Source organism: Ciconia boyciana, chromosome 5, assembly GCF_034638445.1.
Source record: "Ciconia boyciana chromosome 5, ASM3463844v1, whole genome shotgun sequence".
Taxonomy (NCBI): domain Eukaryota; kingdom Metazoa; phylum Chordata; class Aves; order Ciconiiformes; family Ciconiidae; genus Ciconia; species Ciconia boyciana.
This window is the reverse complement of record NC_132938.1, coordinates 17,565,262-17,583,443: the sequence shown is the minus strand read 5'-3', so window position 1 is coordinate 17,583,443 and position 18,182 is coordinate 17,565,262. Positions and strand designations below refer to the sequence as shown.

The following is an 18,182-nucleotide window of genomic DNA, read 5'->3' as shown; positions in this document are numbered from 1 at the left end:
AGCTGACTGAATCTGGCCTCTGAATGCACGATAAAAACATGAGAACCGAATGTGAAAGAGATCTTGTACTTGAAATTCAGGCCAGGTATTTTGTCCTCATGCCCATGTGAATTCCCTCTGCAAACAAGTGCTTCACTGGTACCTTGAGCTCCCTACTTCTTATATTCATGTTTACTCTTGTATAAATTATAAGCACTTTGAGACAGGAACAATTATTTTTCATTAATATGGGCTCTGACAAGCCTTATCACTGCCAGTATCATGCTGCCAGTAACTAACAGCATTGCCAGCCTCAGCATTTCATGAAGGACGAGATTTCAGATGCTGATTCTCGGGCTGGTGGGGCTTGTTGACCTTCGTGGGCTCCTCGAGCACTGGCGCCTGCCCTCCTGTGCCCGGCGGGGCGTTGTGAGCTCCGTGCGAGCCAGGTGGCTACAAGAGCTCCCATCCTTCGCACAGGTGGGCTTGGCAGCAGGGACTCCGTCCAGAGGCCTCTTGCGGGAAGAGCTACACAAACCTGGGGAGCGCAAGTCTGTGACCTCAAGTGCCCGGTCTAGTCCAACATGTGTTACGCAGTTCTTGGAAATCCTGTTGGCTTTAGAGTTAATAATTCACCTCTCGCTTTCCATTTTCAAACAAGGTCTTTATTTGCATGGCACGGGGTAGATTAATCACGTTATTTGCAACTGTTTTGAACTACCGTTCCCCAGCCCGTGTGGCGGGTGAAACCGTGACCATTACACACTTGTTTCTTACGACAACGGCAGAGGGCCCGCTAGATCTCTCCCCTAGCACAAATATGTTTATTTGCGCCCAGCAGCGTCCGTAAACCAGAGTAAGCTTCGAGGCCGGGCAGAGGAAGGCCCTGACAGGAGGCGAGGCTGGGCGCGGGGCTCCCGGCACCTAAGCGGTTAACGCCGGCGGCGCCGCGGCAAGATGGCGCCGCGCCGGCTTCGCCCCCGCCCCCGCCCCCCGCGCCGGGCACTCGCGCGGCGGCCGGGCCTCGCCGCTGTCGCGCGGTGATGAGTCACCGCCAGGGGCGCGGCGCAGCGCGGGGCTCGGGGGTGGCGGGCGCGGAGCGGGCGGCGCTGCTGGCGGCGAACATGGCCGGCGTTGCCGACGCCGCTGCCTCCGCCGCCGCGCCGGGCAGCGGCGGGGACGGACGGCGCGGCGGCGCCCCGGAGCAGCAGGATAGCGGCCGGGGGGAGCCGAAAACTCTCTGGGGGAGCAGCGAGCCGCGGCCGCCTCCCGCCGGCTCGGGGCAGTCGTCCCCGCAGCAGCGAACGGAGACGCTGGGCTTCTACGAGAGCGACCGGAGCAGGAAGAAGAAGCGGAGCCTCTCGGGTGAGGGGCGGCGGCGTGGCGGGAGGCCTCCGCCCGCAGGCCGGGGCGGGCGGAGGGCAGCGAGGGCCCCCGGGATGGGTTGCCCCTCACGGGAGGCCGGGGTGGCCGTGGCGGTGTTGCCCGGAGCGGGCGGCGCCTCCGGGGCGCGTCGCCAGCGCTGGCTCCTCGCAGCGCCGCCCGGCCCGGCGCGGCCCGCCTGAGGGGCCGGGGCCGGGGTGGGTGCCTGAGGCGGGGCTGAGCGCGCCGCGGCCGCCCGCCTGTGCGAACTTCGGCGAGCGACTTCAAAAAGTGCGCCGGGACCTCGCGGGCCTGGGGAGCGGCGTCGTTCAGCCGCCGCTGCTGCTGGGGAGCTTCCCCGCCGGCCGCGCTGCCTCGTCTCTCCCTGTCCTTAAGTTTAGTCAGCGGACTCGCCCGTGCCGGTGAAATATAGCCCCTCGGCGTGACCGGTTGTGTCCCTGCTTTCCGCACGAGCGTGTTCAGGAAGGAGAACGGGGGCAGTGAAGCCCCTGTGCCCTGGCATGCACCATCTGAATCGGTCATCGTCGGCAGGTTATTAAACAGCAAGGGCATCATCCACCGAAGTGTTGCACACTGAAGTTGAAACTGGGGTTGTTAGGCTTGATACCTGCCGAGGAGTGGCTGCGGCGAGCGCGGTTCCTGACAGGAGCAGGGCGGTGCAGACCTGGGCCCTGCGCTTCCTGAGCCCCGCGGGCCGGGAGGGCGGCGGGCTCGCTGAACTTTCTTCCTGAAGTATGAGAAATGCTTCATCCTCTTAACGTTTCTTGTTACGTACACATAGCTACGAGGCCAATAGTCTTTGCCTCTACTACTGAAAGTAACGGTGCTGTTAGAGCCTGGAAGTTGTATGCACATTATTAGAAGTCTTTTAAACTAAGTGTAGTTTACTAACATGATTTTATAGGGAAAAATAAGGGAAAATATCATGGCCTTTGCTATCGATCTGCAGCTGTATTTACATTTACACTTGAACTTGTTATTTCAGGTATCTACAGAGTAATTTTTGGAAATAGCCCTGCCTTTTTCGTAAAAATTGTCACTCAGTGTGGCAGGGTTGATTTAGTGTTGGTAAGGTTATAAATAACTTTATTAGCACCATATTCTTCATCGAGTGGCTTGCTGAAAATCTGGAAAGTGCTCGAAGTGGTGTTCAAATTTCCAGGCTTTCTGCCTCAGTGTTGGCTTGAATGTGATACCACAGGTCTTATCAAATACAAAAAAGAAAAAATAGGAATTAGGATTTGACGTAAATAATCTGCCAGCAATTCAGTGCTTTCCTTCTGGGCTTGACAGGTGCTATGTCCATTTCTGATGTGTTATGTCATAGGACATGCAGCATCATTGGCTGCACTTCTGTGGCATTGATGAAACTGATATAACTTGCATAGCTGTACAATCAATTGGCTTGATTGTAGTATTATGAATTGCTTTGTGGCAAAAAAAAGAATCGTCAAAATACATACTGATGTGCCTGAAAGAGCGCTGAACAAATAACTTTGTGAAAAGTAAGGAAATTGTTGGGAGGGGTCTCCTAACTATCTTCCAGCAATTGATTTTAAATTAAAAAATAGTTTAAAATCATTGGCGTGCTCTGACTCTTCAGGACAAGAAAACATTAGAAGAACAGGCTTCTTGGTAGAGCAACTAAAAATTTGAACTCATCTAACAGTAGCAATATGTTAAATAGTAGATAGAAGTAGGGTTTTGTCAAGATGATAAAGCAGGACCAGTACTGTACAGAGAAGTTGTTCAGAGGAGAAGGAAATACTTGTTTTTTAAAAAAATACTGTGCTGTTTTAGTCTTGATTGATTTATTTGAGTGTTTATGGAAGAAGTTTGTATTTAAGATTGACGGAACTGAAGTGAGTGCCTGGAATTGTTGCATTTAGGATTAAAGTTGTGATTATATAACAATAGGAAATTATTGAGACGCAGCGCATTTCACCTTTGCACAAATTTTCCTCTCCATTTCTGGTTAACAGTTATCCTTTGTGTAGCTGTGCATTGAAGTATAACTTAGGTAAATCATTATCTTTTTACCTTGAAGGAATTAGCGGCGTTTTATGTTCTGAAGATGCTTGTGCATTTCTGGCTGAGACGGGGAGATAAATGAGGATGCTTTAAGCATTAAGAGTATACTATGTGAACAATTTAAACTTAGGCCACAGTCTAAAACTTTCTGACTGCAAAGGAAGGAAATTTGAATTAGGGAAGGTATTTGAAGTAGGAATTAGAGTGTTTACTTATTTTTAAAATAAAATGATGCTTTGATAGCAGCATTAAGCCGTTTTTCAGATGATTTATTGCTCTGTCCTGCCTTGGTGTCTCATCCTGTTCTTTTGCTTACTGTGTTTTTCCTACAGGGTCAGCCACTGATCTGTTTCACAGCTGGCACAGGACTAGGGCTGATGCTGGGTGGCAGTCAGTGCCCAGAAAGGAGCTGGCTGAGTGACTCTGCTTCAGTACCTCCCCTGTCACTGGAGAGGTTGTTTTGCAGTCACAGTCTGGAGCTTGTGTATTGATGAACCTCAGTCATGAGGAGTGGTTATCTCTTAATATCTAGGGCATGAAAGTAGCCAGGTGGAGGAAACTTAAAATCATTTGGTTTCCAACAATAGGCCCATGAACCAGTTTGTGTGAGGTAAGGAGGAGTGGGGAACAAATAGCTCATTAGTTAGAATCACAGAATATCTCAAGTTGGAGGGGACCCATAAGTTACTCTGTGATGGTTGCCCATATGCATGTATTTACTTCACAGGAAACTTCAGTTGTTTGACATGCATTATCTTTAAGTTAGAGAAGGTCGGTTATCTGAGGTGGAAGAAAATACACCTGGGCGGTTAAGGTAGTAGTTAATTTGTGTGTTTATACCTAAGGTTATCTCTTTTTGCTTTTAACTTTTTAAACAAGAAAGAATTGAGAAAAACAAAAAAGTTACAAGTGATAGTGTTACAAAGGAAGACTCCAAAAAACAAGTTTGCAAGGGATCTGAACAATTATTTAGTGGTATGAACTTCTGCCTCATTTCACTGGAATGAACTTTGATTGAAACTTTACATGTCAATATTAGTTTTTTACTGCTCATGAAACTACACGTTGTTTTTGTTTGGTTTAAAGTAAATACCTTTAAGGCTTACAGTAGCTTTGGCCTACTTACTAGACGTGGATCAGTGATATATAAATCATCAAAATCGCTATCCAAACAAGCTCATACAAGGGAAAACTGTTCAGTTCACATAAAGCAAACCGTGATTTAAACAATTTATTAACAATACATAATTAACCAGCAGTCAGTGAATTATTTAGCTGTGATCAGTATCAGCAACATGATAAATCACAATTCTAGACGTACACAGAATGTTAATACACCACCGCAAACCTTAAAATCCCTGTTTGTAATCCCCACAAGTTCTGGTCACGCTCCATACATGTGGCCCCCACCCAAGGCAGTGTAGGTTGTAAGCACACCCTGCCTCTTCTGCTTCTGTTTGAGCTGATTCTTTCTTTGCTTTAAAACTTTGTAATTTTCTGGCTATTCTTCCAGCTAATGGTCGTCATCATCTTCAATGGCATGAATGTGGAGAAACCATTATCTCGGATGGTTTTGGGTGAACTCTTCACTCGTAGCATCTATACTTGCATTCCTCGCTTAACAGCTGTTATCTAGGCTGTTTTACTAAGGGTGTGTTATGTAGCCTCTTCCTCCCCCCCAAAATGTGGAGCGTTGTACCATGCAAGGCCCCTCCTCCCCCCAGCCAGTAGTCACTAAGACTTTGGCTAAAATCTGAATTTACTCTTTGTGGGCATGTTCTTGTGTCATGATAAATGCACTGTAGCTTTTCACCTATCTGTCTAGATAAGTGGTTTCCGTCTTTTGGATGTTGTGTGAACACTCAGAGTTTCTGGTTTTAAATGCCAATAATAACCAGAAATGTTGAACTTTATTGTAGTGTTCTGTCACTTCAGAAGAAGTGTTACCAGGAGGTAGTAATGTCAGACCTTGTCAGTGAGTGTTGAAGCTTAAGCTCAACTCCTTGTGCTGACAGCCTGAATTTTCATAATTATAATTTCATATTTTATTTCCTTTTGCAAGAGTACTCTGCACAAAGTCCTTTTTTAGAAGCCCTATGAGTAGACTAAACATAGGTCAGTCAGCCTTCGGCTTATTTACCTACAGCTATTCAAATGCAGAAGACCTGTACATGCTTGATGGCTTTTCGGTCTTGAAAGATGTCTGATCATCGGTGTTAAGTGATCATCAAATGATCAGCATGCTTTTACTGTTTATGCACTGAATCACTTGGGATCATGTATCCTTGAAGGTTTTGCTCTTACAGAAAATTGTTCTTTAAAATAAAGAACAAGTTGCTAGTGTTGCTGAAACAGCAAATAGCTTTTAAGAAGTCTAAAATAGAGCTTAGTAAATTTAGGAGGACTGTCAGTACGTTAAGGATTAGATCCACTCAGCATATTGCATTCAGTGTAGCTGCTTTGAGTAATGTTTTGGAGAAGTGGGATGTCTGATGAAAATGATTGGCTGGGAAAAGTAGCTTGTTGTGTTTGTTGGGAGGCAACAGGGGAATGGGAGCGCATAGACTTGCTTCTCATATATATAGCTCCTTCCATACCAAGTTATTTGACATTCTGGTTACTATCAGCAGAAACCTTCTGGATTAGATGTGATATAAATGAAGCATGTAACAAGTAACAAAAGCATAGCAGCCTTCTCGCTTTTTGGAGGTCGTGCCTGAAGTGTCTTGTGCTTATGTGTGTTCCTGAATGTAGATCTTTCATTGCTGAGATTCATCAGTGCTGAGCTAACAAGAGGTTACTTCCTTGAACACAATGAAGCAAAATACACAGAGCGGAGAGAGAGAGTATACACGTGCATGCGGATACCAAAAGAACTGGAAAAGGTGAAGTATTCTTTAAGATCTGTTTTAATTTAGAACTGAAATCTGTTACATTAAATTATTTAAAGAAATATTTATTTTTCAAAACTTTTTCTACTAAAAAGATTTAAACATTTATAATGATTAATTTTCAGTGTCAGTAGCTTAAAGATTCATGCTTCAGGTTTTTTTTGCCTATGTTTGCTTGTTGCTGCTGGCAACTCATGGCCACTTGTTGATGTTATTAGCAGAGAGGGACATGACTAACTTTCAAGTCTAGATGATGACAAATTCATTCAAATATAAAGATGTCACTGATCCTTAAAGGAATAGTCAAACAGAAGAAAACTTTTGCTGCGAAATGTAATTTTACCTTTTAAAAACCCCTTGTTTTAAAGATCTTCCCAGTCTAAAATGTTTTGAGGGTGGGAAGATTTCAGTCCTTTAAAAATATAGTGATGGATGAGTTTGTCTAAGGTTTTTGATTTAATTTTCATAGCCTTCTGTTTTGCTTCTTGCCACTGTTTACCGCATCTTCCCTCTATCCCAGTGCTATAGCCCTTCCTGAGGCATTCTTGCCACCTCCTGTATGTCGGCTTAAGATATAATTCTGGCCCTGCAGTGAGCCAGTTCCGGTGCTGTAATATAGAAGAGTTTTATTCTGGCTTAACCATTTTGAAACCATGTAGGAGAGGGTGTCAGATTTGGGAGGCAGCAGGCATGTGCTCAAGGATGACGAGTAAGGCAACATTGGTAATAAGGTTTAGCTAGGCTGCAGTGTAATGGTAACGTTAAAAGTAATATTGCTAAAATTCTCAAAACCTCTAGGGATGAAGTTACACCATAGGGCTAAATCCATTTAACTCTAACTTATGTTGAAGGAAGAGTCTTGTTTCACTGTTCCTCCCACTTCAGTCTCCTGCCTTATGCATGCTGCCTGTTTTGCATGAGCTGTGGTGCTTGTTTGACTGTTCTCAGAGTTAAATGAGCTTATAATTTGGTAGTGAATGCTTCACTTTTCTTGCTCTGTTTGTTCTTTGCTAGGATAGTGAGCTGAATTGCTCAGCCAATATTCTTGAGAATCCAGAGCCTACACAAGGGTGGAAGGAGAGCTGTATAGCTCGGAGTAAGGGTAGAAAAATGAAAGAGCAGTGGAGGAGGGAGAGAGAGTAGAATACCCTTTGTCAGCAGCACTCAGGTTCCCCCTTCAGTATAATTAAATTCGTACTTGGACCACGATGAGACCTGGTTTTACAAAACTGAATTCCCAGTCAGTTACTGCAGAAAATCACCGTACGGATGAGATTGGGATGGACCTCTAAGATAATGTAGTCCAAGTCCTTGCTTAAAGGCATGTCACCTACAACAGGTTGCTCAGGACCAGATCCAGTTGGGCTTTGAACATCTCCAGGAATGGTGTCTTCACACCCTCACTGTTTACCCATTCCAGTTTACGGTAGAATATTTCAGTTATGGTAGAGTCTCAGTTGAACAGTATAGCAGTTCCACATCATCTCCATTGTAATTATGTAGACTATTACATGCCATCTCCAAGCAACAGAAATTATTCTGAAGGATCATCACCATAGATTCCCAATAAAACTTGCAGTATGTAAGAACAAGTGAAGGCCAACAGTCTTTTATAAATGAGGTTGATACTGTAAGTGGTGAAATTGATGGCTTTTGCATGGTAAATCAAGCTTCAGTCTGTACTTTGAATATGAAAGAATATGAAACTGATTAATAAGCAGGTAGATTTAAAAAGTGATAGTTATCTTTTTACAGAGAGATTATGAAATAAATGTTACTTCTTTGCATGGGCTTAGTCCAGGTTAGTATACATACTAGCTATATCAAATTGAATCATACTTGTTGAAAAAAATGGAAAAAGTATGATGATGAGCACCTAGAAAGCAAATTAAATAGTGTACAGATCATCACCTATTGCAGGAATCACTTGACTGTGTGATTCAAAAGTCTGCTTAATTGAAATAAAGCATGTGAGACACTAGGAAAGGAAGAGAAGAATTTTCTTAATGGCTTGTCTTGTTTACTATCTAATAGTATAATTGCAGACTATGAATGGAAATCATGATCAGGTAGAGTGAGAATAAACTGGAATAAATTTATCAAAGCCTAGTCTCAGGAGATATTCTTTAACATGCACTTATTACATGTTCATAATTTTAGAGTGGGCTGTGATGTTAGAAGGGTAGTATTTTTGTTGTTGTTCGGAATACTCCTTTTTTCTTTAAAGAAGCTAGATAATTTGTAATATAAATGCTACTTCCACTCAAGCTTTTTGTGCAGTTTCAGTGGAGGCTCTTCATTGTAATAGATTATTTATACTAAATGAAAAGGTGGTCTCTCTTCCTGCTGCCTTAAGGGAACAGTTGTCAATTGATCTCAAAATTAAACTTGGTGATCTTTTGCTAAAATATAATTACGATGATGGAAAACCTCTGTAAGCTTTTCTGTTAGCTCCTCCGTATCTGGAATGTAGCAGCAAAAATAAGGTTTACGGAAGTTAGTGGAAGGTTCAGTGCTGATTAAATTTCAACAGGTGCATGTAAATGTGCAAGTGCAATGTTGTAAAAAATTAGGAAAATTAGGACATTAAACAACAATTGCAAATATTAATGCGAGCTTATAAAATGGGAAAACCCGTGATTACTCTTGGGCAGAGAAAAAGTCTGTCTGAATCAAAAATAAAATGCAGAATTGTTTTCTAGATTATAATGGTGCCCTCAAAGAATAAAGGGACAAAATGATAGACTATCTTTCTATTTTGCTTGGGTTAAGGAGTTTTAAAAAAAAAAAGGGGGAGGGGGGAAGATGCATGTTCAGCTTCAGTCATCCTCAGTGCTTGAATATTCAGCACCTGGTTTAAAAGTTAGCAAAGAAATAAGTAACTTGATGGCATGTTAAAATGCAATGCATAAATTTGTCCATTATTGGTAACCACTGCTCCTGATAATTTTGAATCATAACTGCTGAAATTTTAGAAAATGGTACTAGAGGTAAATGAGTGCATATCAGGGAGGAGACCTTAATGTCGTGGTGGTATTGAAGTACAGACTGCAGAATTGGTGGAAGTAGTGTTATGAGGGAAAGCAACAGCTCAGAGATGATGGATATTGTGGGAGATAAAAGTAATTTACTTGTGCTTTGGTTTACCCCCCCGCCCCCAAATTAGTGTCTTCCTTTCCCATCAGCAGTACATACAACTTTCATGTGTAAGTGCATATCTGTCATGGATATCTAGGCCTGCTTAGATGTTTCTAGTCTTAATTGTGTAGCCAGTTAAGCTTGCCTTTTTACGTGATTTTCCTTGTAGGAAAAAACACTAGCTTCTGGTCTGACAGAGGCATAAAAGCATACGCCTAGAGTCCCATTCAGGTAAATCTTAGATACATTCAAAGAGCAGATACAGAAGGAATGTCATGGGGGGAGAGTCTGGTATATAAGAGCTTTCTCATTGCAGAGTTTAGGTCTGTTTTAATTATCATAGAGTTGCTTGGCTTGTGGCTATAATGAAATGGCTTTAACTGTTTCTGTAAATTAAGGATAAAGCATTTAAACTGAGGGCAACTGGAAGTTCACCTCTTCATATTTTATATTCTTCTTTGTATGAAAAAGGTGGATATTCTCTGAAGGAGAACTACCATAGCTGTAATTAGCTGTGCAATAGAAAACTAACAAGGTAAAAAAAAAAATTTTGGGGGGAAAAAAGCATATTGAAAAGGATGTAGGCAGAAAATGGCTGTGCACATGTACACACAGCTCTACATTTTTTTTTCTAAGGTTAAAAACATTAACTTTTGTAACCTTAGAGGGAAGTCACCATTGGAAAATGAGCTAGTTATATCCAAGTGCAGTTCATCTATTCAATAAAGACTGAGTTCAGTGAGCCATGGATGTCTGCAAAAGCCTTGCTGCTTGGACCTTTTGCAGAATTTTTGCTGAATAGTCTTCCAAGTGCATAGCATGTTATTTTTCTTACAGTTCAGCTGATTGAACAAGTGAGAGTATTGTGCTTATTTGGTTAATTAGTCTTATGTAAATGCATTTTTCATAAAATAATATAATTCTTTATAAACTTTTTGTAACTCTTTATGAACTACTAACATACTTCTGTTTTATTTTTGTAATTTAGTTGATGTTTTTTGGAATCTTTTTATGCCTGGATGCTTTTCTGTATGTATTCACCCTGCTTCCTTTGAGAGTTTTTCTGGCAATGTTCCGGTTCATCACTTTGCCTTGCTATGGCTTACGGTAAGTTGATTCAAGAGAAAGATGTTGATACCCTTAAATAATGTTTCTTTATTTATGTGTGTGCTTAATTTTATGGCCTTTCAGTGCCATTTGAACTACTAATTACTTCTTCCACTGTAAAAGACAAGTTTTGATCTAAACTAGACAAAGCAAAGGTGTGTGGGGGGACGACCTTTAAGCTTTGCCACCAGTCACTAACTGTCATCGTTGTTTCCTTCAGACACAACAGTTGATAACAGCACCACTTAGGCATATTCAGGTTAGTAAAGGACAGAGATGTAACCTTACCCTGTAGGTTTGCTCTTTTAACTAACATCTATTTGAACAGTGTTTTAAGATTTCTTAGACTTGAGTTAATGACTTGGCTCATGTCTTTTGATAGACTCTTTGATATTGAAACCAATGTTTGATTTTTTTACAAGTTTTCCTTACTGCCACTATAAACTTTGCCCAAAGGACCCCTGTATAAAATCCATTATTTTCTTTCCTTCAAAGAACCTTAGACAGTAATTGGGTGGGACTAACTAATCAGAATAATATTAAGAAATTTTGGTTCTTAACCCCTTGCTTTTTTGTTCAGATCAATGCTAAGAAGAAGTTGCTAATACATAGGATTTTTGGTTTGCCTTTCTGGTGTAGGCATCAAAAATTGGATAGAATTAATTTCCTTGATAAAAGTTGCTACTTTGTGGTAAAGCTGATTATGTAAGCCTTAAGTGCAGCCTAAAAGAAAAGGAGTATTTGTATTGATGTTGTAATTTTTCCTTTAATAAATAAGGACTTCAGGGTTTTCATTCTGAATTTCCCCAAACTTTAAGTTAATTTATAGTAGCTGGTTTTTTTGTTTATTTTGTTTGAGTTGCTTGCATTTGCATTATTAATAGTCTTTTATATGCAAAGTGCTTTTAGATGCATAGTTTAGAATGTATGTTCTGATTAGAGCAAATGCTAGTCTAGTTGCATACGAAATAATATTTTAGAGTATAGTCTTAAGCTGAAATGTTGGTACTTGGGTGATGCTTAATGTAGGCACTAGGTGGCAGTCTCTAATATTTTATTGTGCTGTTAATTTTGAGCTGAATCTCAGACTTTCATTATGTTAAGAGTTTTCCTAGCTGTATAAAAAATGACAGCTATTTAGTTTTAACCTGATGGCAAGTCAAAATCTATGCCTATTTGTAAATATCTGTATGGATATTTACAGCTATTGCTAAAATATTAAAATTCAGGTAAATGTAATGGATTTTGATCTATCATTTGGATCTTACTACTTTCTTCTGTTTAAAAAGTGTTCTTCCTTGTTTATAAACTCAGTTTTGCTTTTGATAAACAAGTTTTCTGCTTTTCTGAAATTATGAATAAAAATTTGAAAGACCAGTTGCTGGTTTGGGGTATTGTTCAATATACTGAAGAAAGTAACATTGAAAATATCGTATACACTCACACATGCGTGTGTATATATATGTACACACATCTGCAACGTCAAAACTTAGTCTGCTTGCTTGACAGTATTTTTAGTGTGTAAGGCAAGATAGAATCCAGTTTAATCTATTCAACTTGACTATGTTACCTTTAAAATCCTATCAGGTAAGATGCAGTGAAACAGATCATATCGAGTGAAGAAGGCTTTGCTTTTGTAACAACTCCTGAAGCAATTTCTCTCATCATGGTTTCCTCAAATGTTTATGGAATTAATTTCCCTAGAATCTCTTTACTTGTTCACTACTTGAGGCTTTGTCTAATTCACTAATGTTTTAAAGTTGGTGGCTTTTTATTGAACGGTAACTTTTTCTGTTGTAACTTTTTCTGTTGTAATGATTTTTATTTCCGAATATGCAGAGCCTGCACTTTGCTTATTGGGATTTTTTGTTGTTTTTCTAGTTATGCTGATTTGATCTGTTACGGAAAAAAAGATTTGGGATTTTCTTCTAGCTCAGGAAATATATTTTTATGTGTTTGTAACAAAATAGAGTTCAACAGGTAAAAAACATCTGTAATTACAAAAGGTACTTACAAAGCAGGTGGCTGTTTATCTTTTAGCTTGCTCTTCCTCACAAATGTCAAGTAAGTGTTGAGAGACATGACTAGTTGTTATTTGAACCTGCCACATCATATTCCATTCTGTGTAGTAAATAAAAGTGCTCCTCCCTTCATCTTGACTTTTTTCTCAACATCTCAGTGAAGTGATTGAGCAGTGAGTGTTCCGTGTCCCTCCCAGTTTACTCTTCAGTTCATTTATTTCCTCATAACTCTTTCTGCTCTTTCCAGTGTAGAAGATTCTATTACCCATTCTTTCTTTAAAACAATAAAACCACATCCTCTGTAAGATGGGCTAATTCCTGTCTATGGTATTGTGTGCAGTGCTTAAATGTAGGGGGAGCGCTTTATAGCCTCTTCCACATGTTTTAATATTCTGTTTTACAGAGCCCTGAAAGGCAACAGAGAGTAATGTATCTTAAAGAAATTTGTTTCTAGACAGTAATTTGTACTAGACAGTGTAAGTGCTTCAGTTTGACTGCTAAGTCATCGTTCCTTATCACTTGATCTTTCCTTTTGAGTAAATTTAGTTCTGTGTATTTGTCAGAGCTATATTGGTGTTAACATAGCTATTTTAGAGAGGCTCTTAAACTTTGAAAACTTCAGTGAGAAGAATCCAAGATTCTGTCATTAAGTAAACTAAACTGCTGGTTAAATTGCTGTGGTCAAACTGGCAGAGGCTGAATCATCAGATTGTGATGGTTTTGGCAGGTGCAACTTCATTACTGCTATACTCTGTGAATAGTAGGGTGCTCTTAAAAAAATTAACAAACACTTCACAAAATTAAATTACATCTTCCGAAATTACAAAAAAAGAAAAATCAGCTCTGCTGTATTTTCTTCCAAGTCATGGAAGGAAGTTTCCTAAATTATTCTCTTCGAATCTTATAAACTACTCTCATGTTATTAAAATATTCTTTGACAACATAAAAGCGCATACTTTGCTGGAACAACAAATCTCGGGTAGAGAGAGAAGTGGACTTGGTGGAGTTCTCTTCAGAATTACTGTCCTTGATGATAGCTTCCTAAAACTAACTCAACCTGTGGTTGAAAGGTACGGTTTCCTTTTACAATTCAGACACTTTTTTTTAATTAATACCTCAGACCCAGGGATTCTGGGCAGATTAATATCTTGCTTGTTTTGAAACACTTTTATGGAGCTAACTTTTTGTTTTTCTTGAAAATATGTTGCACACCAATAAAAGCTCTTGTGGGAACATGGAAAAGCTCTTCTGTATTATTAGAAAAACACCATGATATGAAAGCTAAAGTGGTATGTTAATGAAACTGATGGGACTCCCAATTTAATTACGCTTAAAGGCATTTTACATCTTGTCCACAAAGCAAGTAAGGATTTATTATGGAAAGTGAGACTTTTTTTGTTTCCTCCAAATTCTAACTTTCTCAAGAAAATAGACGTAGATTATGAATTTTCTTGTATGTGAAGATTGATTGACAAATCTTTACATTTCTTCCATGTGGCAAGAGATACAGGTTATGTGTTCTGTGTTTTTCTTTTACTCTGCTCTCTTCTCCCTGAAATAAGTGAATTTAGGTCCTATCAGCAATAACATCATTAACTTCAGTTGTATTATATGTACCTCTTAAAATTCCCATTGCCCTCCTGTGACATCATAGATGTACGCTTTTCAGTAGGAAATAAATAGAACAGCATTACTTCAAGAAAGAAACTGTAGAAAGAAAGCATCTCGGGGGAAAAAAAACACAAACAAAAACAAACAAATACACTGGCATTCTTACTATGGACATTATTTCTTTGTTCATATTGTCAGGTTATTAAATAAATTTGAACCTCTGTTGCACACTTATTCCCAAGCCTAATTTTTTTTTTTTTGCTAAGGGCTATAGCTGTTAAATACATAAACTTCCTATTGTCTGGTTAAGTTCATTGAGAAAGTAGTGCACCTGTCCACCAAAATGTGTGGCTTTCTACCAACCAAAAAAAGGCAGGTGCCTTCCATATTTTCTGTAGTAAACTCTCAGATCAAGTACTCCTTTCTCCTTTCCATAACAGTGCATAGTGTAGCAACATTACAACCTTCTCTCTCTTTCTTTCTTGTAAATCAGACCGAAGGGAAGAGCACTTTCACTTCCTTTATAGGATGGAATGTGGTGTCACAGGGATTCCTCCTTGGTGAGTAAATCCTGATTTTCTTTTTCCTTCTATGCTGTCAGCCAAATTCACACATCTACATGTAATCAGTAAAAAGACTGATTACAAGTGAATAGTATAGCTAAATTGACCTTCAAAGGAGAGACCAACACTTAGTTTTAATAACCAACATATGAAATTGATTCAGTGCTGTTTATGATAGCTGTATTTTCATATGTAACTTCACATCATTGTGGAAATAGGTTATGGTCTTAATAAATAGATTTAAAATATTTTTTACATAGAGTGCCTGTGGACCAGTTTGGCCCAATTTAAAATAGGATATCTTGGAAAATCTATAGCCCCTGCTGTACTTAGAGTGCCTTAAGCTTTTTTGCATTTATTCTAAGCAATGCTTCAGTCAGGTTCATAGCTATATTTTTGTGTGTACTTCATGGAGTTTTTTGTAATGTTTAACAAAAATTTTGGGGAGTTCCGAAAGTTCATTGCCAGGTATCTTAGTATTAGACTTGAAATTGATTCTCTGCTTAATAAAATACAGCACTTTAGCATATGTTCGTTTACTGACTTCAGTTACAGTTGATTCTGTTACTAAAAAAGTAAAAGCTTAATGAAAGCTAATTCTAGTTGTCACTTATTTGAAACCTCATTTTTTTTATTTATTTTGAGACAGCTCTCATCGGGGCCTAACAGCAAGGTTGGTTTCATTTCGATTCTTAGCATGGTCTCGTGCTGTGTTGTGTGCATGAAGAGGCTTTTTATTGTTTGAGAAATGAAATACCATCTCATCTTGGCAAACTCGGCTCTCCATATCTTAGAATTCTTCATTTGGGACATATTTTTATCAGCACTTAGTCTGTATATTTCACAATTTTACAACAGTGAAGTCCTGCATAGTGTAAGCTGTATCTCTTTTTAAAGTCTCAAATGGGATATTAGATTTGATGAAAATAGCTTTTCTTCCTGAAGCCAAACTTAATTCCAGACTTGAGCATAATTGTAGGAAAATATTTCCAATAGATCACTTTGCACGTTTTGAAAATTCTTAGCGTGTAGCTATATGGGCAAGTATGCCCTTCAGACAAACTTGCTTGGGTTTTGTTTTCCCTGACATCTTTGCTTAGTATGCTAACAGGAGGATACCCCCTTATGTGTTATCTGATCATTCTTGTTAATGCTTCATATAAGATTAGAAACTTACGATACCACAATTCATTAGTGAAGGATACATTGGACGATTAAGACTTTGATCAAGACAAAGTATCTACATGTAAAACAAAATCCCACAGTTCAGTTTTCATACAAGTATCTGTGATGTAAAAATGGATAAAAAAGATATCTGAACAAAACTTCAGACCACCATTTCAATAACTGAAATACTAATTAATGTAAACCTCAGTGGTTAACTTTTTCAAAGTGTTAATATTGAATAAATAATACCATTAGAAAAGGTTTGCCGTAAAATACTTGCTCAAACTTGTAACTTCAGTGCATTAGCCACACAATAAACGTATATAAATGAAAAGGTTTTTTTAATAGTGTAAAGTACAATAACATTTATAGAAATAATACTGTTATCTTAAGAATTTATAAATGTATATATATGCAGGTGGTTAAGTTCGTTATTTCATTAAGATTAAAATATCCATCTAAGGCATTATTGCAATGATAGTGTGTTCATATCTTTAAAATACTGTATCCGTGACATCAGTATTGGAAATTTTGTCTGTGCTAACTATGAAGGAGTAATTGCTTAGAGTAATCTGAACTATTTGGATGAGACTATACTAAAGGAACCAATTAAAAATGCAGTCATCCTATTGGACATCTTTAAACTGTAAAATTAAACAAGAAAAATGTATTGAATTCCTGTTGGTTTAAAAAAACAACCCACCAACAACCAAAACCCAAACAACTCTACAAGGTGGCTGGAAAACCATATCTAATCAGACTAGTGAAGATTTGAGGAACACCAGAAAGCTTGAAAGAAGTAAAGAAGTCATATGATAGCATATGACAGTCCGTGCAGAGTTAAGTTTAAAATGATATATGCAGAGTGCTTATGCTTTGGATGCTAAAGTAATTAAGTACTCAGACAAGTATACTTGTCTACACATTACTTTGTATACAATATAGTGAAAACATTGTTCATTTTGCCATGACAGTTGCTGAAAAGTATACCATAGATGACTGTAGTGAGATTTTTAGACTTTTTATACAGTCAGAACAAATTCCTGTTTGTCCTGGCGTGCATTTTATGTTCAGAATGGTTTAACCACTTTTAATAAGCCTTACTTACTGAATTTAAACACTTAACACCTGATCTTGGTTTGTGTTTGGAAGTCAGTCACTTAAGCAAACTTGTGCGTTAGCTACTTGTGATTTGTAACATATTAAAGCCAAATATCAGTAAACTGTGACTTATTTTTAATAATGCTCTACTTAATGCTAAGTAACTTTAATTGTACAGCTGTTGGAACAAAAAAGGGATTGGTGGGGTAGATGCCAATACACTGAAAGCCTTGAGCTGTTTTGCTTCTTTAATATCTTAAAGGAAAAATACTGTGAAATCCAACATGCTGTTCAGTTGAAACAGTCAGAAACATTATATATTGGTAATATGACCATTTGTATGGTCATGGCCCTTATGAATGATTGAACCTAATGTTTTTCAACCAATAGAGGGAGACAGGAGTCTTATTACTATGTGGAATGTGGATCATGGCCTTTTGAGTATGGTGTAAAATAGACATACCTTGAAAATTACAGTCAGGTAACTAGTACCTTAAACTTTCACTTGTCTAAGGAGATTGCTTATGACGAACACTGTTTTTCACACCAAATTTTTCTTCACTGTATAGCAGTTTTATGTATATCTTGAAATAAGTTTGACTCTTAATTTTGTAACACTTAGAGTGGATTTTCTTACAAATGTCACAAGTAATCATGAAAAAGAATTTAGATGTTGTTGTTGTTGTGCCTAAAATGTATAGAACAAATTTGTGGGTAGCCAGAATATTTGGTAGTATTCTAATTTGATAGTATTTGAATTTAATTTTATGGAATAGCAAAGTAATTCTTCCTAACTGTTTATAAGGGAAGTTGCTTGGTTTTAGCTTTCGAAAGGGGGAGGACATACACAGATCCAGTTGTTTTCTAAACAGAGGAAAGACTTGGATTCACACTTTCTAAATGTGTCTCAAGGTGGACAAACCATAAACTGGAAAGTTTGAAGAATGAGTATTAAACCTTGAGCTTATGAATTGTGTTGAAAAAAGTAATTTTTTCTGTAACAGACTGGTTTTCTGAATTCCTAGTTCTTGGTTCATGTCAGTCAGTGCACTGTATTAATTTTGCCGTAGTCTCACTTTCAGCTGCCTCAAACACTACGCAATAAGTATGGAGCTTGGCATGCTTATCCTTTTGTTAATTGACTGGGCTGAAACAAGCATGCTGTGGTGGAATAGGGAGGTATGGTAGTA

At 38.9% G+C, this 18,182-nt stretch overlaps 1 protein-coding gene across 4 annotated transcripts in view; it reads left to right on the top strand.

The window, feature by feature from the left end:
- The first annotated feature begins 1,028 nt into the window (after window positions 1-1,028).
- Window positions 1,029-18,182, top strand: part of TAPT1 (transmembrane anterior posterior transformation 1) — a 50,678-nt gene continuing 33,524 nt past the window's right edge. The window contains exons 1-3 of one of the 4 annotated variants that reach the window (XM_072862192.1): window positions 1,029-1,344; window positions 6,148-6,278; window positions 10,411-10,529. In XM_072862192.1, the coding sequence (XP_072718293.1) occupies window positions 1,104-1,344; window positions 6,148-6,278; window positions 10,411-10,529 (491 nt within the window). In that variant the 5' untranslated portion in view covers window positions 1,029-1,103. Of the gene's footprint in view, window positions 1,345-3,714; window positions 4,004-6,147; window positions 6,279-10,410; window positions 10,530-14,654; window positions 14,722-15,373; window positions 15,398-18,182 lie in introns of those variants that run through there. The other 3 variants (XM_072862193.1, XM_072862194.1, XM_072862195.1) reach the window with 3 other exon arrangements.